The sequence below is a fragment of the Grampus griseus genome (assembly GCF_964374135.1).
Source record: "Grampus griseus genome assembly, chromosome: 14".
Classification (NCBI taxonomy): domain Eukaryota; kingdom Metazoa; phylum Chordata; class Mammalia; order Artiodactyla; family Delphinidae; genus Grampus; species Grampus griseus.
The window spans coordinates 65,733,549-65,753,430 of NC_139008.1; the positions used below are offsets into that span (position 1 = coordinate 65,733,549).

General features: G+C 43.4%; 1 protein-coding gene across 4 annotated transcripts in view; it reads left to right on the forward strand.

The window, feature by feature from the left end:
- CNBD2 (cyclic nucleotide binding domain containing 2) overlaps positions 1 to 19,882 on the forward strand; it is a gene marked incomplete at its 3' end in the record, with an annotated part of 72,819 nt that overhangs the window by 26,813 nt on the left and 26,124 nt on the right. For 3 of the 4 annotated variants that reach the window (XM_082670647.1, XM_082670646.1, XM_082670649.1), the window contains exons 6-10: positions 480 to 636; positions 1,146 to 1,297; positions 3,200 to 3,338; positions 12,409 to 12,523; positions 18,580 to 18,757. In XM_082670647.1, coding sequence (XP_082526773.1) covers positions 480 to 636; positions 1,146 to 1,297; positions 3,200 to 3,338; positions 12,409 to 12,523; positions 18,580 to 18,757 — 741 coding nt within the window. The remainder of the gene's footprint in view (positions 1 to 479; positions 637 to 1,145; positions 1,298 to 3,199; positions 3,339 to 12,408; positions 12,524 to 18,579; positions 18,758 to 19,882) is intronic. The other variant, XM_082670648.1, reaches the window with a different exon arrangement.

Below are 19,882 nucleotides of genomic sequence, written 5' to 3' on the forward strand. Positions count from 1 at the left end.
TAGGGATCGTAATAAGATCATTTATCCATCTCTTTCTACGTATGCTCACCTGCATTTTACAGACAAGAGTAACTGAGGCTCAGAGAGGGGATATGAGTTGCCTAGTGTCCCACAGCTAAGGGCAAAACCAGGATTTGGATCCTGGTCTGACTCTAAAGCCAGTGCTCATATCATTTAGCTACTCATCCATTGCTTCCAGCATTTGTTCATTCATTTATTCAACAACTGTTCATTGCCTAAGCAGACTGACAAAGGCTCTGCTCTCCGGCAGCTTCCTCTAATGGAGGTGGGCGGCTGGACAAATGTTAGTGAAGGGGTCAAGCTTGGTGGGGATGGGGCTGGGCTGTTCTGAGGTCCCTTCTAGTCCCAGTCTGTGCTTTCATACTCCAGAGCAGAGAGCACGGCCCGTCCAGATCTCCTCCCCCTAGGGACCAGACTCTGTGTTGCTACCAGGTCAACTGGCCATGGTCTTTTCCCAGGTTTGGTCGCAGGCGTGTGATCATCAGGAAGGGCCAGAGGGCCAACAGCTTTTATTTTATCTACCTGGGCACGGTGGCCGTGACCGAGGACGAAGATGGCAGCAGTGCCTTCCTGGACCCCCACCCGACGTTGCTGCAAAAGGGCAGCTCTTTTGGGGTAAGCACGGGGGACGGGTCTGCGTTCCTGGGGTGGGGTTCGTGGTGTGACAGGACTCCTGCTACAACCTCTAGGCCAGGCCCAGCCCTGCCTTTCACTCTGTGCAGTCACTGCGCTGTTGTGGGTCACAGAGCCCTTACCTGTCAAATGCTGATCGAGTTGGAGCCAGTGATGTCCAAGTCCCACCACTTCGTCTGTGATGTTTAAGGAGTATGCTCCCTCTACAACCCCCTAGAGGTGCAGTGACTCCTCAGCAAGGCCTCTCCAGCTTCCTTTCTCTGCCCTGGTCAAGCCAGTTGCCTCTTTTTCCACAGGCAACATATTAAGAGGGAGGAGCGTGGGCCCATAGAAGCAGGGAGTGAGCAGGGGCACAGGACGGTCCAGGGAACCTGCAGTCTGGGGAGGAGAGATTTCTCAGGGGAGATGCAAGCAGGGAAGAGGTGGTCAGGGCTGCGGGCAGAACGCCAGGGGTGACCTCTCACTTGCCTTTGCCCCTGTCTACCCAACAGGAAATGGGCTTTCTAACTTCTTCAGTGAGGAGGGCCACCGTGGTCTGTATGGAAGAAACAGAGTTCTTGGTTGTTGACAGAGAGGATTTCCTTGCTAATAAACTGGACCAAGAAGTTAAAAAGGATGCTCAGCATCGGTTTGAATTTTTTAGGTAACTCCACCAGCCAGCGTCTTCCCCCTGTGTGTCTATTAGGTGCCTTTGTCCTAGACCCAGTGGGGAACACTAGGTGCTGTTCTCTCTGCTTGAAATGCTCTTTGGTACCCACCTCCCACCCAACTTCTCCATCTAGCAAACTCCTAACATACCTTCAGGTCACAGTTCAAATATCCCTTCCTTATGGGATAGTAACAACAGGATAGCTAACATGCATTGAGCACTTGCTGGGCCAGGCAGGATGCTCAGCCCTTTGTACCACCCGTTATATCTAATCTCACATTCAACCCATGATGTTCTTTCTCTTTTTCTCCCCAGTTTACAGTGAGGGAAGCAAGGCTCAGGATGGTGATGTGTCCAGAATGCCTGATTCAGAGTCTCTGGGCTTCACCACCCCGCCTCACTAACCAAGCCCACCTACCCTCACTCCAGAATAGAGAGGGTGCCCCCTCAGTGCTTCTACCCTGTGTTTCTGTAAAGCCCCATCCAAACTGTAATTCTTGAGCATATAATACTTTCTTTACAGTTTATTTGTGCCATCAGACAGTAAGCAGCTCAGTGGCAAGGGCAGACCTGCCTTTTTCACCATCAACATCCCTGTGTTATCACAGTGCCAGGAGCATGCAGGTGCTCATTTAATTATCTTTAGTTACTTGCCTTGAGGAAAAGAGTGAAAATCAAATGGAGCATCTGCACTGGCACTGAGAATACAGGTTGTAGGGTTGCAGGGCCATAGAGAAGCGTGTTGAGCAGAGGGGTGGGCTGGAACTGAGAGAAAGCCATCTGCATGAAGGGGCTGCAGCCCGAAAAGGGAGGGACTCGATTCTGAAGGGAGGGGCAGTTCATTTTTTATACAGTGGAAGAAAAATAGGACCGTGTTCTAATCTCAACTCTTAGGCTTATCCACCATGGGACCCTAGATAGGTCACTTCACTTCTCTGGGCTTTAGTCTCCTGTGCAGTAAAATGGGGATAACAATTCCTCTCTCCCGAGGTCATTGTAAGAATCAAATGAGGTGATCGTGGGAAGTGCGTGGCTCAGTCTTGGCCCAGGAGGTGCTCCTTCTGTGGTGGCCCTGTTTTCCTCCTGTGTTTCCAGACCCTTCTCCTCCTTGGGCATGGCACTGACACTGTTCCCCTTTGATGCCCTGGACAGAACTCGGTGCTCCCTCGCCTAGGTTGAGGCCTGAATCACTCGAGTTCAGAGCTCATAATCTGTTGGAGCTGAGAAGATCTAAGATGATTTTTGTTGGCAGCCCCGTGGGGCCACCTGCGAGGGAAGGGAAGCCCATGATCAGCGGTGTATGAGATTCAAGATCGCGGAAGGGGTGGTCACTGCCGGGTGGGCCTTTCACCACAGGGCACAAACAGGCCAAAAGAGGAGAGTCCAGACTTCCCCCATTCCCAGGCCTAGGGCTGAGGATTTGAAGCCAATAGGCTGGAGGAGACAGGGGTTGGAATGAGCTGCCCAAACCAAAGGTAGGGCCTGGACTGCTGGGCTGGGGGACAGGATAACCAGTGAGCTGAAGTGAGGAACTGTTGGGTGCTCCTTGGAATGGGAGTAGCTCAGTGGTAACAAGGTTGGCGGGGGATTCAGCCGGGAGAAGCTCCTGGAGGGAGGAGCAGAAGTGAAAGAAGCAGAGCTCCGATCACCCCGGGTGCGTCTGAGGCGCAGTGAGGGGAGCAGCTGAAGGGCAGGGCCTTGAGAAGAGGGCAGGGGAGCAAAGGACAAGTGACAGGAGACCGGCTGCAGGCTAGGCTAGCGAGCAGGGTGGGCGTGAAATCTTCCGCCTCAGGCCTTTGCAAGAGCAGGAGAACATATTCCTTTTCTGGAAATTGCTAAGTGCTGAGCCCCCTTGGTGACGGAGGGCGATGAAGTCTAACAGGCTTTTCCCCTCAGGAAGATGGATCTGTTTCACTCCTGGTCCGATGAGAAGCTCTGGAAGCTCGTAATGCTGGGGAAGATAGAGAAGTTCTCATATGGGCAGCTGATCTCAAAGGACTTTGTAGAATCGTCCTCCATAGTGTTTGTGTGTAAGGTAAGAGGTCTGGGGTGGGGTGGTGAAGCTGGGAAGAGCGTGCCTAATCTAATGTCCCGTAGCCAGGTGACCGGCAGAGCCCTGGTCTTCAACACGTCTTTTTCTGAGCGCCCATATCCTACTTAAAAAGGCAAAGGAGTGTCCATTGACAGGTGAATGGATAAAGAAGATGTGGCACATATATACAATGGAATATTACTCAGCCATAAAGGGAGGGGGAAGGGAAAGCTGGGACGAAGTGAGAGAGTGGCATGGACATATATACACTACCAAATGTAAAGTAGAGAGCGAGTGGGAAGCAGCTGCATAGCACAGGGAGATCAGCAGTGCTTTGTGACCACCTAGAGGGGTGGGATAGGGAGGGTGGGAGGGAGGGAGATGCAAGAGGGAGGGGATATGGGGTTATAGTATGCATATAGCTGATCCACTTTGTTATATAGCAGAAACTAACACACCATTGTAAAGCAATTATACTCCAATAAAGATGTTAAAAAAAAAAAAAGACAAAGGACACACTTTGGCCTCCCTCCCTCAGAGGGTTGCTGTGAACGTTAAGATATAGCTGTTATATTACAAAGAGGGCAGGTGTGGGGAGGGTACCCCCTTCTTCAGCTCATATACATGTTTATTTACAAACAGATACATATTTAAATTATGCATTTGGCTCTTGAATTTTGATGATGCCAGGTCACTTATTTATTTATTTATTATTTCTTTTTGGCTGCATTGGGTCTTCGTTGCTGCGCATGGGCTTTCTCTGCTTGCGGCAAGTGGGGGCAACTCTTTGTTGCGGTGCATGGGCTTCTCATTGCGGTGGCTTCTCTTGTTGTGGAGCACGGGCTCTAGGCGCGCGGGCTTCAGTAGCTGTGGCACTCGGGGTCAGTAGTTGTGGCTCGCAGGCTCTAGAGCGCAGGCTCAGTAGTTGTGGCGCACGGGCTTAGTTGCTCCGTGGCATGTGGGATCTTCCCAGGCCAGGGCTCGAACCCATGTCCCCTGCATTGGCAGGCGGATTCTTAACCACTGCGCCACCAGGGAGATTTCCAGATCACTTTTTATAATTATAATCTCTAAATTGTAAAAGTAATACGACCACATTATACAACTTTCCAGGAAGAGGGACAAATGAACTCATCACCACAGAATAGATTTCCAAAATTGAAATTACTTAGCATCACCATTTTTATGACTCTTGGAACAAACTGCTTTTCACAAGGAGGGATCCACTTTCTCTAGCTCCCAGCAACACACAACTTTGCCAGTGCCACCAACCTCTGCCATCATTCTTTCAAAAGTTTTTAAATTTAATATGTGGCAATTACTGCCTCACTGAGGATTTAGCTTATGGTTTTTTCTGATTACTAGTGAGATTAATCATGTTTGTTTACTATCTGAATTTTGTGTTTTGTGAATTGCTTTATGTCCTTTGCCCCCTGCTCTGTAGGTTGATAATGAAAAGAAAATTTAAGGAGGTTGATATTGTCATTATTCCCATTTTACAGAGGTGGAAAGGAAGGTTGGGTGGCTTGTTCAAGATCACGCAGTTGATGAGGGGCAGAGGCAGGGTTCGACCCAGGTCTGTCTGACCCCAAAGCTCTTCTTCCCAGAAGCTGGGACTTGGGATTTGAGTTGACCTTTCCATCAATTGTTGACCCTGCTCGAATCCTAAGTAGTTCATCATCATCATCATCATAAGAGTCACTATTTTTTTTTGAAGCTCTTTGCTCCTGTGCTAGGAGTGCTACTAACATCATTAATCTTTTTTTGTTTATTTTGGAATAGGTAGTACTTCACATGGTTCAAAATTCAAAACGCTCACAAGAGTGATGTCTCCCTCCCCTCTCTCTCTCCCAGAGTATCCCTCCCCAGGGACCACCACCAGCACCAGTTTCTATGTCTCTGTCCTCCACATGTCCTCCCTCTATACAGGCAAATGTGTGTGTATATGTTTTTTCCTTCTTTTTCATAAGTGGTGTCATCCTATACAGACTGTTCTGCACTTTGTTGTTTCATTTAAGAGTATTTCTGTAGGTTGTTCCATGTCAGTACATAAAGAACTCATTCATTCTCTTTTACCACTCATGAGTATTTTACTGTACAGTTGTGCTTTATTTTTTTATATATTTATTGGAGTATAATTGCTTTACAATGTTGTGTTAGTTTCTGCTGTACAGCAAAATAAATCAGCTATATGTATACATATATCCCCATATCCCCTCCCTCTTGTGTCTCCCTCCCACCCTCCCTATCCCACCCCTCTAGGTCATCACAAAGCATCGAGCTGATCTCCCTGTGCTGTGCTATGCAGCAGCTTCACACTAGCCATCCATTTTACATTTGGTAGTGTATATATGTCAATGCTACGCTCTCACTTTGTCCCCGCTTCCCCTTCCCCCTCGGTGTCCTCAAGACCATTCTCTACATCTGCGTCTTTATTCCTGCCCTGCCACTAGGTTCATCAGTACTGTTTTTTTAGATTCCATATGTATGGTTGTACTTTAACCAGTTCCCTAATTGATGGATATTTAGGTTATCTCAACGTTTGCTATTTCAAACAGTGCTTTGATGAATAACTGTGCACCTAGTACCATTCTACCATAAATCTTCACTGTAGCTCTACCAGGAAGATATTATTATTCCAAGTTTGCAGATGAAGAAGTTGAAGCTAAGATGCCTTAAGAAAGGCCACGTAGCTAGTAAGTGGCAGAGCCAGAATTCTGCCCCAAGACTCCTATATTTAATATCTCCTGTATACCTGTTGCCTACATGTTAAGCCACCACAGACATTTGCCAAGTTTTTGCCAAGATCATGACACAGTGGCCCAGGCTCTGGAGGGATACAAAGGTTGGAAAGATTGGTTTTCTGGGGCTTCCCTGGTGGCACAGTGGTTAGAATCTGCCTGCCAATGCAGGGGACATGGGTTCGAGCCCTGGTCCATGAAGATCCCACATGCCATGGAGCAGTTAGCCCGTGCACCACAACTACTGAGCCTGTGCTCTAGAGCCCGCGAGCCACAACTACTGAGCCCGAGTGCTACAACTACTGAAGCCCGCGTGCCTAGAGCCTGTGCTCTGCAACAGGAGAAGCCACCGCAATGAGAAGCCCATGCACCGCAACAAAGAGTAGTCCCCACTTGCCGCAACTAGAGGAAAGCCCATGCGCAGCAACGAAGACCCAACGCAGCCAAAAATAAAATAAATTTATATATTAAAAAAAAGAGAAAAGATTGGTTCTCTCTCCTTATATATCTTCTCCACTAGATTCTGAGTGTAGACAAAGTTGTCAATGCCGACTACCAAGTGATTAGTACAAACTCTGTGAATTACAAGAATTCAGGATGGGGAACTCTCGAAAGGCTGAAGGCTCCAAGGAGGGCTTCCTGGAAGACGTGAGGTGGGAGATGAGCATTGAAGTATTGGGCCCTTAGACAAAAGTAGGGGGCAAGATTTGTTGTGTGCTGGAGCTGGCTCTTCCTGGCCTGAGAGAGCTGATTGTTAAGTTCTCAGGAATTTTGCAAGTCAGTACACATGATAATTATTAAAAATTAAATTATATAAACCTACAATTAACTATTGAAAACAAGGGTAATAACTACTGAAAAACTTATCATTTCCTGGATTTATTGCATTTTACTATTATCTATGCTCTTGAAGTTACTTTTGCCCATCGTATCCATATGGTGGAAATCTCTACCATTGTGCACATCTCTTCTCAGTTCCACGTGCAGTGACTTCCCATTGGTAGCTGAAAATCGACCATGGTGGGAGTATGTACACACACAATGGAAATAGGCAGACGCTCTAAGTCAGGTCTTGATTTATGGCTTTGCTTATTGTCTTAAGAAAGCTATAGAGAAAATGTTTATAATGCAGATTAAATTTCAAAGTGGGCTGGGTCTGTAGCCATTACATTGTAAAGAGCAGAAAATTAAGGAAATGTTTTCCAATATTTAAAAATGACTCATCATAGATTCATCATAGAAGTTATATAATTGATGAACAGGTGAAGTTCTGATAGACATAGTGTTAAAGCTAAAAGAGGTTTTAATTTAATGAATATACTTTATAAGAGGGTGAGAAATAGTTTACCAGTAGAGTACAAGTCAGACTTAATAATATTAAATTTATAGATTGGGATGCAAATTCATTTGTCAAATTATGGTTGAATTGTGACTATAGACTAGCCACTGATATGAGTTCAGCCAAAGTCAATAAAAGCATTCTGTGAGAATCGATTGGCTATACGGAATTTCCAATAAGAGTGTGGTATATTTTATTATTATTTATAAATTGTGTGTAACACACCCTTCATAACAGTAAAATGTATAGACATGCATACATTTTACCCAAGAGCCGGTTGTTTCAGCATCACCAGGGATGTGTTTGTGTTGTGATTTTTGGGTTCAGTCCCAGAGAACAGTCAAGTCTAGCTAATGCAAGCAGGAAGGGATTTACTGCAGGATGTTAAATGGCTAACAGACTTACTGGTGAGGGGAGACCTGAAGAAACAGGCTCGACTGAAAATGACTCCCAAACGACTCCAAATCAGAGTTCAGAACTGGACTGTCACTGGTGCTGCTGCTTCTGCCAAGTTCAGGAAGCCACCGTCTCCACTAGCAAAGTGGATGTCCCACAGTTCCAAAACCAAGCCTTGCCCAGGTGTACTGGATTGGTGGAACCCAAATCACATCCAGAGCCTTAGTTTCAAGGTACCTTGCGAAATGTAGTGTTTGGTTTCCAGCCTCTACACACTAACACTAAAAGGGGATTGGATGCACAGGATCTGACCCAGAGGAGGGCGAGGATGAGGATGAGACCCTTGCCAGTGGAGGGGGGAAGAGTTTGATAAGTTTGGAGAATCCTGATGGTCATGTGAGGAGAGGTGGGAGAAAGCCTAGAAGAGAAACTGGTGGTGGAGAGCCCTGAAGGCCAACCTGAATAATTGGCCATTCTTTCTCCCCCTGATATCTGCTTCCTCTTTCCTAAAATATTGGGGTGATTGCCTCCAAAGCCAAGAATGCCATGTGTCTGCAAATTTAACTCTAAGCTCTTTTGATACTGTATAACCAGAAAAGATGGAGGAGATGAGCAGTAAGGGATATAAATTCAAGACTTTCTTTACTCAGTATGATGGTTACATCCTGACCAGCAGAATGTTCTTAATCTGGTTTAGCCTTCATTTCTTTATCTGTAAAATGGGACTGTGTGCTTACTTCATGAAGTCTGTGAGGATGAGATTAGCTCAGCACATGCTCACTCACCTCAGTCACCCTCTAACCCAGTGGTTCTCAAAGTTTTGTTGCTGGACCAGCAGCGACACCTGGGAACTCATTAGAAATGCAAATTCTCGGGCCCACCCAAGAGCTATTAAACCCAAAACTCTGGGAGAAGGGGCTCAGTAATCTGTGTTCTGACAACACTGACATCTGCTTCTGGGTGGTTCTGATGTGCACTAAAGGTGGAGGACCCCTGATCTAAGGGAAGAGTTTTCAAATTTTGGTAAGCATGGCAGAGTCCTGCCTCACCCCAGAAATTCTGCTTCATTAACTCTGGAAATCTGCATCTGAATAAGCGCCACAGGTGATTTCTAATGCTTGAACTTATTCTGAGAAAAATAATACAGATGTCACAAAGTGACAGCAGGTAGAGAGCCTCTTGCCTAGCAGATGAGTTGGTTTATCCCTTGTAGTGTTTTGCTAAAACCTGATTTAATTGTTAATGCGAAGATTCTATATAAAAGTTCTGATTTCTGGCTTCTTTTGAATATTCAGAAGATCAGGCTATGTTCTGGTGTGGCTCCTCTGGCTGGAGTTGAAGTGCACCTGCCACCTCTAAAGGGACTGTTCTTTTTTTCTCATTTTAATTTCCCACCTGACCAGCTGCTTAAATGTTCATCTGCTAAAAACAGTTGTCCCGACTCCTGTAGTTTACTGATATTGCCACTAGAGGGAGAAATCAGCATCGGGTGGCTGTGCGTCGTTGGGGTCGTGGCAAAGTTGGAGAACATGATTTCTGCTAGCATTGCAAACATAATTAATGCCCATAATCAACTCATTTTGAACAGTTTATCACTTGGGACCACATGGTGAAATTGTTTTTTCCACAGATACAGATGCGATTAAAGACACATGAGAGTCTTTCCAGAGAGAACTGCTCATGTGTGTTTCTCCAGTACCTGCAGTTCCTGGTGGATAAATGTCTGTTGAATGAATGTTGAAAAAAGCTCCCAGCACAATGCCTGGAATATAATAAGGGCTTATTAAATGTTTGATCTCTTCTTCTCCTTCCTGTTCAGCAGTAATCTATCTTGAACCTTAACCCTTTATAACGTGTCTTTTAGAATTCCTACTTAAAAAGATTAAGATTTTATAAAGTATGAAATGCATAAGAAAAATGACTTATCTTTCTTGCCTCTCAGATTAGAAAATATTAAAAGGGTTGTGAAAATCCAGTTGTCAATGTACTACAAAGATGTATTACAACAGGTTCTGTTATGCACTGTTGGACAGAGTGTAAACTTATCTAACATTTCCAGGGGCTTTCCTGGTGGCTCAGTGGTTAAGAATCCGCCTGCCAATGCAGGGGACACCGGTTCGAGCCTTGGTCCAGGAAGATCCCACATGCCACGGAGCAACTAAGCCCGTGCACCACAACTACTGAGCCCACGTGCCGCAACTACTGAAGCCCGCGTGCCTAGAGCCCACGCTCTGCAACAAGAGAAGCCACCGCAATGAGAAGCCCGCGCACCACAGCAAAGAGTATCCCCTGCTCACCGCAACTAGAGAAAGCCCACATGTAGCAATGAAGACCCAATGCACCAAAAAATAAATAAATAAAATAAGTAAATTTATTTAAAAAGAAAACAACTTATCTAACATTTCTGGAGGGCTGTTTGGAAATACGTATCAAAATTTAAAACATGCATAATACCTTTAGGAATGAATCCCAAGGAGACAGTCAAGCATAGGTATCGTATTAGGATAAACTGGATTAAGCCACAATTATTTTTAAAATCCTCAGATCTCAGTGGATTGACAAAGTATATTCCTTCCTCCCACTACCTGATCATAGCAGGTCAGCAGGAAGCCTTACTCCTCATGTCACATGGAGACATGGGCCCTTCTTGACCCATGATTCAATGATCAGTAGAACAGGAGAAGGTAATATTGAGAGTCAAGTGATGGCTTTTATTTATTTATTTATTTAGGCCTAGCTGAGCGACTTGCAGGATCTTAGTTCCCCAACCAGGGATCGAACCCGGGGCCCCCGCAGTGAAAGCATGAAGTCCTAACCACTGGACCACCAGGGAATTCCCTGGCTTTTAAAGTTTCTACCCAGGATTATCACAAGTCACTTTGCTAAGGAAATTGGCCAAAGTGGTAAGAAGGCCATGCCTAATTCAAAGGGTAGAAAAGTATAATCCTGCCATGTGCCTGGAAGGAGAACTCACGTACTTGCCTCAATGACCACTATGGGCATTAAGATGTAAGTACAAGGTTATCAGTTAAAAGTTGCTGTCCACTGCAGGTCACAGTATTAATAGTCTAGAATTAAGCAATCTAGTGCTAGAACAGCTGTCCTAGGAAGTCATCAAGAACCCAGACCCCTTCTAGCTTCTCCCTTCATCGTCCACAGTTTATGGCTTTCATCCTAATGGCGACAGTATGGCTGTTCCACCTCCAGCCATCACATCTGAGTTTCAGGCAGAAGGTAGTGGGAAGGATAACCATAGCTTTCCTTGGAGATTTATCCATCAGTCTTCCACTTATATCTCATTAGCCAGAATTGAGTCACTGCCAGCCCCACTGTCGGAGAGTCTGGGAAGGTGGTGAGTTTTTTTAAACTGGAGATTTTGTTGTCCTGAACGAAATCAGAGTTATATATAATACTGGCAAATTAGAAACAACTAAATATTAATCTTCAAAAATGTTTTCCTGAGGTGTAACATATATGCAATAAGGACCTCAAATCTAAACTTTTACAGCTTGATGAATTTTTACATATGTATACCCCTGTGTAAGCATCACCCAAATCAAGATAGAGAACATTTTCAGTACCTCAGAGGCTCCCTTATGTCCTTTCCCAGACAAAATGCCCCCACACAGGTAACCACTCTTCTGACTTCTGTCACCACAGATTACTTTTGCCTATTCTTTAACTTTGTGTAAATGGAATCGTATCGTATATGCTCCTTGTGTCTGACTTCTTTTGCTCAACTGAATATTTATTTATTTTTAATTTTATGTAAATTATGGCATACATAGAATAATATGCAATCATTAAAAACAATAGCTTAGAACCATATTGCTTGGCATAAAAAGATGTCCTTGATATATTAATTGAGCTTTTAAAAAGGTTACAAGAGTCTGTTTTACATAAAAGGACTTATTTATGAAAAATTGTATCTATACATCTTATATGCTTAGAGAGAAGAGTTTGAAATAATATTCACCAAAGTGTTACCCTTGTTATTTCTGGGTGTTAGGATTAACATAGTTTTAACTTTCTCTATGTTCTTCTTTGTTTGATTTGAATATTTTTTAAACTTTTAGTTTTGGAATGATTTTAAATTTACAGAAAATTTGCAAGAACAGTACAAAGAATTCCTGTATAACCCTAACCTGGCTTCAACAATTATTAACATTTTGCCACATTTGCTTCTATGTATATGTATATTTTTTTCCTGCCTGAATCATTTGAGAGTTAAGTATCATTCATCATATTCATTTACCCCTATATACTTAAGTGATTATTTTCTAAGATCAGAAATTAACCACAGAATAATTTTTGAAATCTAGGAATTTAACATTGATATAATATATAATCTATAGTCCATAGTCAATTTCACCAATTGTCCCAATAACATCCTCAATGGTGATTTTTTTTTTTTTTTAGTTCTCAGGCCTCTTTAGCTATTTGAATTTTTTATGATGAGTAGGTAACATTTTCATTTTTAAAAAGGGCCTGAAACCACTTGCATTAAGCAAGTAAAACAAAAGAGAGCTTATCTTCAAAGCCTAGCCTACCTGGAGCTGGGGTTGACCCTTCTGCTCGTGTCTCTTGACGTGTCCAGGGCAGCTGTGAAGTACTGCAGTTGATAGACCTTGCGACCTCGCCCTTCTACCACAAGTGGGTCTGGCAGCACCTGCAGCTGATAGACGACAGACCTCCAAACACCCACCTCAAGGGTAAGCCGACATCCACATCCGGCAGCCCGCAGCACGGTAGGGGGTGCCTGATCCTGTGGGTTCTCAGTGCCTGGTCCACAAAATCTTAGAAATCTAGAGCTGGAAAGGCCTGGCAGGATAGACATCCTTCTTCCACCAGCTGTGGAAACCTGGTCCACGCGGCCGTCCGAGGGGAGGCTCCTGCCCACCCTTGCAGCCAATTTCAGCCTTTCCCTTTTGCTTCAGGTTCTCACAGGGAGAGGGGTGGAAAAAAGAGAGCTTGGAGCTAGACAGAGCCAGGTTTGAATACCACTGATTAGCAGGGTGATTTTGGTGAGTACTCAAGCCTCTGGGCCTGGTGCCCTGGGGTCTGTCGCTGGTGTCGTGGTTAAGAGCATAGGCCCAGGGCCAAGCTATGATTGAATTCAGGGTCCTTCTCTTACTAGCTGTGTGGATGCTGGGCAAGTGATTCCACGTCCCTGCACACCGATGCCCTCAGAGTCTGTAAAATATGACTCATGGTCCCTGCCTCATAGGCTTGTTATAAAATTAAGCAAATGAATATATAATGCTCTTAGAACACTACCTAGATGCATTAGTATATAGTAGACGTTCACTCTCATCATCACACAGGTTACTAGGAGCGCTGAATCAGATCATGTGTGCACAGGGCCTGGGAGGTGCTCAGTAAATTTCAGCTCTCTTCTCATGTCAATTCTTTTTTTCTCTCTTTTCCATTGCTAATCCACCAGAGAAAAAGCCTCATCCCACACATTTCCCCCCCCCATTTTTTTTTTTAACTGTGGCAAAATACACATAATGTAAAATTTACTATCTTAACCATTTTTAAGCACACAGTTCAGTGGTATTAAATATATTCTTTTTCTTACCTGCCTTCTTTTGGACTATTTTGTATGATGCCATTTCATTTTCTCTGTTGGCTTATTAGCTCTAACTCTTTGTCTGTTTATTTTAGTGGTTGCTTTATAGTTTGTTGAACATACCTTTAACTTATCACAGGCTACCTTCACGTGATATTATGCCACTTCACATACAGGATCAGAACCTTACGACAATATACTTCCATTTCTCCCTTCTCAGATTTTGGGCTATTGTCAAATATTCTACCTTCACATATGTTAAAAACCTTACAATACACAGTTGTCACTTTTGCTTTAAACAATTATCTTTTAAATATATTTAAGTAATAAGAACAAAAGTATTTTATATTTACCTATGTGGTACCATTCCTGATGTTCTTCATGCCTTTGTATAGGTCCAGATTTCCATTGTACAATTTCCTTCTGCCCGAAGTATTTCCTTTAACATTTCTTTCAGCTTTTCTATGTCTAAAAATGATTTTGTCTTAATTTTTAAAGAAATTTTTTGTTGGGTATAGAATTCAAGGTTAACAGGGTTTTTTGTTTGTTTGTTTGTTTTTGCTCAGTATTTTAAAGATTTGCATTAAAGTCTGTCTTCTGGCTTGCATTGTTTTCAATAAGAAGTCTGCCAACCTTCTTATCTTTGTATAACCTCTTTGCATAACTTTGTATATCCTTTGTACGTAATAATGCCTTTTTGCTATGGCTGTTCTCTTTTCTTCCAGTTTTATTGAAATATAATTGACATACAGCACTGTGTAAGTTTAAGGTATACAGCATAATGATTTGACTTAAATACATCATGAAATGATTACCACAATAAGTTTAGTGAACATCCATCATTTCACATAGATACAAAAGAAAAAATTTTTTTTTTCTTGTGATAACTCTTAGGATTTACTCTCTTAATAGCTTTTGTATATAACATACAGCAGGGTTAATTATATTAATCATGTTGTACATTACATCTCTATTACTTAGTGTTTATCTTATAAGTAGATGTTTGTACCTTTTTTAAAATTTTTATTTATTTATTTTTGGCTGCGTTGGGTCTTTATTGCTGCCCGTGGGCTTCCTCTAGTTGCGGCAAGCGGGGGCTACTCTTCGGTGCGGTGTGTGGGCTTCTCATTGCGGTGGCTTCTCTTGTTGCAGAGAATGGGCTCTAGGCATGCAGGCTTCAGTAGTTGTGGCATGTGGGCTCAGTAGTTATGGCTCACAGGATCTAGAGCACAGGGTCAGTAGCTGTGGCGCACGGGCTTAGTTGCTCTGCGGCATGTGGGATCTTCCCGGACCAGAGCTTGAACCCGTGTCCCCTGCATTGGCAGGTGGATTCTTAACCACTGTGCCACCAGGGAAGCCCCAGATGTTTGTACCTTTTGACCACCTTCATCCAATTCCCCCTCTGCCCTACCCGCTGCCTCTGGTAACCACAAATCTGATCTCTTTTTCTATGAGCTTGTTTATTTTTGAAGGGTAATTGACCCACGGCACTATGTTAGTTCCTGGTGCACAACATAGTGATTCGATATTTCTGTACATGGTAGAGTGATCACCACTGCCTTGCCCTGGTTGGTTTAAAATTTTTCTCTTTATCAGTGGTTTTAAGGAATTTGGTCACACTGTGTCTTCACAAAATTTTTGTCATGTTTCTGTGCTTGGGGTTCATTTAGTTTTTTGGATCTTTGGGTTTATATTTTTCATCAGATTTGGAATGTTTTGACCATTAAAAAAATTTTTTTTCTATCTTTCCTTCTTTCGCCTCCACTTTGAGGACTCCAATCACATGTATATTGGACTGCTTGAAGTTGTTTCACTGATGCTCTATTAATTTTTCGTTGTTGTCTTTTTTCTCTCATTTTTGATCATTTTTATTGCTGTGTCTTCAAGTTCAGTAGTCTTTCTTCTGCATTGTCTAATCTGCTATTAATCCCATCCATGTATTTTTCATTTCAGACCTTGCAGTTTTCATATCTAAAAGTTTGATTTGGGTCTTTTTTTTTTTCTTAAATAATTTCCATGTCTCTGCTTAATATACACACAATTTCCTCTTTGGAATACAATTATAATAACTATTTTAATGTCGTTGCATACTAATTCTGTTATCTGTGTCATTTCTGGGTCAGTTTCAGTTTATTGTTTTTTTCTCTTTATATGGTTCATATTTTCCTACTTCTTTGCATGGTTGGTAAGTTTTCACAGAATGCTAGAAACTGTGAATTTTGGGTGCTATGTATTTAAAAATTCCTGTAAATATTTTTGAGATTTGTTCTGGGATGCAGGTAAGTTACTTGGAAATATTTTGATCTTTTAAAGACTAGCAGTTAGGCTTTGGTAGGTAAGATCAGAGCAGTGTTTAATCTAGAGCTAGTTTTGCCCCATTCATGAGACAAAGCCATTCTGAATATTCCACAGGTGCCCATGACTTGTGAGGCTTTCTATTCTAGCTGTTGAGAACAGGAACTATTTCTGGTCCTGTGTGAACTCTGATTATTTATCTCTCTAAACATTTTGGGTGGTTCTTTCCCCAGCCTTGGGTAGCATTTTTTATCTATTACTGCATAACAAATTATCCCAAAACATAGTGACTTGAAACAATATTTATTATCTCTCAGTTTCTGTGGGTCAGAAATCTGAGCATGGCTTAGCCAGCTGCCTCTGGCTCAAGTTCTGTCGTGAGGTTGCAGCTGTCTGCCAGGGTTGTGGTCTCATCTGAAGGCTCACTTGAGAGGGACCCACTTCCAAGTTCACTTACGTGGCTATTTGCAAACCTTGGTCCCTCACCTTGTGGGGGTCTCTACAGGGCTGTTTTATGACACTGCAGCTTGCTTCCCCAGGAGTGAGAGAGAGCAACACAGAGTATACCCAAGGCAGAAGCCTTTTAAACCTAGCCTCAAAAGTGATATCCCATCACTTCTGCTATATTCTATTTATTAGAATCAAATCCAGCCCACACTTAACGGGAGGATAGTACACAAATGTGTGGCCATCAGGAGGTGGGAATCACTGAGGGCCATCTTAGTGGCTGCCTAACCACTGGTGGTTTCCTAACATCATTCATGTATTGCTCAGTACTCAGCTGAGACCAAAGGGGACCCTCGGAAGATCTTCAGAGTTCTCTCTTTGTGCAACTCTCTCCTCTCTGGGACTCTGCTCTGTGAACTCCAGCTGCCTTGTCGTCCCTGGACTGACTTCTGTCTCATTAATTCAGAGAGATTGCTGGGCTCCTCCTGGGTTTCCCTTTCCTGCACCATTGCCCAGAAGGTCTCCAGGTGGTCGGCTGGGGCAATAGTAGGGCTCAGCCCATTTGTTTTCTATCTTGCAGGGATAATGGTTCTTCATGGCGTGATGCCCAGTGTCATGAAAGCCACGTTTTTCATGTATTTAGCCCAGTATTTTATTAGTTTCAGGTGGGAGAGTAGTCCCTGTTACTCTGGCTGGAAGCAGAAGTCTAGATCTATGGTTCTTAATAGCTGAGTTTTATTCTCTTGTATGGATATACCACAATTACACCAATTACCTTTTACAGATATTTTGGGTTATTTCCAATTTTTCGCTATTACCTTACTGTGATGAATTTCCTGGTGTGTTTATCTTTGCATACTTGTGCACAAAAACATATTGGATAAATTCTTAGAATTACTGGATCAAGTATTTGGTCCAGTGTGTACTGGCTATGCACATTTAAAATATTGATAAGTATTGCTAAAATGTCTTCTGAATAGGTTGTACTTAGGGCTTTTTTATATATGCTTTGTTTTTCTAGGCCTACTCCTTGTGTAGTTCGAGTTTATTTCTATTAACATTAATTTTAATACTAACACTGGAGAGGTTTTTTTTTTTTTTTTGGTCGTGCTGCACATCTTGTGGGATCTCCATTCCCTGACCAGGGGTTGTACCCAGGCCACGGCAGTGAGAGCCCAGGATCCTAACCACTAGACCACCAGGGAACTCCCAGAAGATGTTTTTTAAATCAATATCATTAAGGTTTCATTTTCATACAATAAAAGACACACATTTAAAGTGTGTAGTTCAATGAATTTTAACAAATTTACATCTGTTGTAACCACCACAATCGAGTTATAGAACATTTCCGTCACCTCCAGAAGTTCCCTTGTGCCCCTTCCCAGTCAATCCCTATCCTTCACCCCTGGCCCTGGGCAACCACCGATCTGCTTTCCATCACTATAGGTTACATTTGTCTTTCCTAGGGTTTCATGTAAATGGAGTCCTATAGTATGTACTCTTTTGTATCTGGTTCCTTTCACTCAGCATAGTGTTTCTGAGTGGTATTCTCTTGGAGATCTTTTTATTTTTTAAAAAATATTATTTTATTTATTTTTGGGGGGGGTTGCGTTGGGTCTTCATTGCTGTGCGCAGGCTTTCTCTAGTTGCAGTGAGCGGGGGCTACTCATTGCGGTGGCTTCTCTTGTTGCGGAGCACAGGCTCTAGGTGCATGGGCTTCAGTAGTTGTGGCACATGGGCTTCAGTAGTTGTGGCTCACGGGCTCTAGAGCACAGGCTCAGTAGTTGTGGCTCACGGGCTTAGTTGCTCCGCAGCATGTGGGATCTTCCCGGACCAGGGTTTGAACCCGTGTCCCCTGCATTGGCAGGCGGATTCTTAACCACTGCGCCACCAGGGAAGCCCCATATTGGAGATCTTTTTATTAATGCTCACAGAGGACCTATTATGTTCCAGGCACTGTGTTAGGCATAGCACATACTTTATCTGTAATGCTTACAATAGTCCTAGGAGGATTCCAAGAGATTGAGACTTGTCCAAGGTTCTATGGCTGGTCACCCATTTATTTTTTATTGCTCCTCCTGCCCCCAGTCCCGGTTTGAAAGCCCAGATAAATGTGATCTGTTAATGGAAAGACATGAGCTTTGAATCAGAAACACCTGAGTTCAAATACAAGCTTCAGCCCTTTCCTGGGTGTTAAACTCTGCTTCTCATTTTCTCTCTTAAATAAGGCTAATGGCATTTGTCTAGATGTAATGGATGTAAAGGCTCTCGCTCAGGACCTGGCACAGAGGGACAATAGTGGAAGCCACAGTGTTTTTCTTTCCTGTTTTTCTTAATTCCCCCGTACATCAGACTAGCCACACAGGAGATTGTGATATACCTCCAGACACCTCCAGCACAGCCCTCATGTATGCAAAGACCCATTAATGGGTTTTCCTGTGCTTTCTCTAACAGATCTGTCTCCTGTGGAGAGATTTAAGGAATTCCAGATCAAGTCATATCCTGTACAGGATTTTAGTTCTCTGAAACTTCTGCATCTCCGGAAAGCCCAGGAGCAACAGGGATCCAGCTTCAGTAGGAAGATTAAAACCTCAGCAAATACTCTCCCAAAGACCTTGGGCCCAAAGATCAAGTAAGCTTTGCCCTTGACAGATAGAAGGGTCCAGATTCTGGTTGAAAAGGGGGATATAACTTACAGGGCAGAATGTCAGGGATGCTGGGGAGGGGGCGGAGGTAGCAATCACAGCTTGACCCCAAAGGTTGGGATGTGTGCAGAAGGCAGCCTCCAGAGGTCCTAGGTTTGATATGGGGACTGCCTTCCCTGCCTCCAGCTCACAGGGCCCCTTTAGGTGGTGGCTGCTTCCTTTCTCAGGGAACCCATCTGAAGAAGAAGGGGCAGGACACAGTTTTTGGTGATGACATTCTGTTTGTATATCACTGGGCCTTTTTGACCCTGAGCGTCTTTTTTTTTTTTTAAACATCTTTATTGGAGTATAATTGCTTTACAGTGGTGTGTTGGTTTCTGCTGTATAACAAAGTGAATCAGCTATACATACACATACATACCCATATCTCCTTGACTCTGAGCTTCTTAAGAAAAGTCTGCTCATTTAAGGGAGGCAGTAGATAAGTGCTTTGGAGTCAGTCCAATCTGGGTTCAAATCCTGGCTTGGCCACTTACTTTAGCTCTGTGTCCCTGTGCAAGGGACTTGACCTCTTTAAGCCTCAGTTTCCTGGTCTGTAGCTAACAGCATCTAAGTCTCAGTTTGTTGTAAACCAGCAGTTAAATGAGATAATGATAATTATAACTAACACTTATGGAAATGACTCTGTGCCTGGTACTGGATTATCTAATTTAATTCTCCCAACAACCCTACAAGGTAAGTACTGCTATTATCACTCACATCTTTCAGGTGAGAAAACCAAGGTACAGGGAGAGATTAAGTTACTTATTCAAGGTCACACAGATAGAAAGTGGTAGAGTCAGGATTCAAACCTGAGCAGCTTGTTAGTGCTCAGTCTTGCTATCTGGTATGATCGTCATGACAGAAACAAGGTGGATGCACAATGAAGGCTGTGCTTTTTGCCTTTCCTGGAGAGGAAGGGACATTCAGTGGGCACTGGCCTAGAGGCAGCTCAGTGCCCGCTCCTTCATTACATATGAAGTAAAAATATCATACTAATAATGGCATCAGTGTCACAGTCTCCTTGGTGCCCCAGGGAATCCTTTGCCTGTTAACATTTCCAGCCTGCTTAC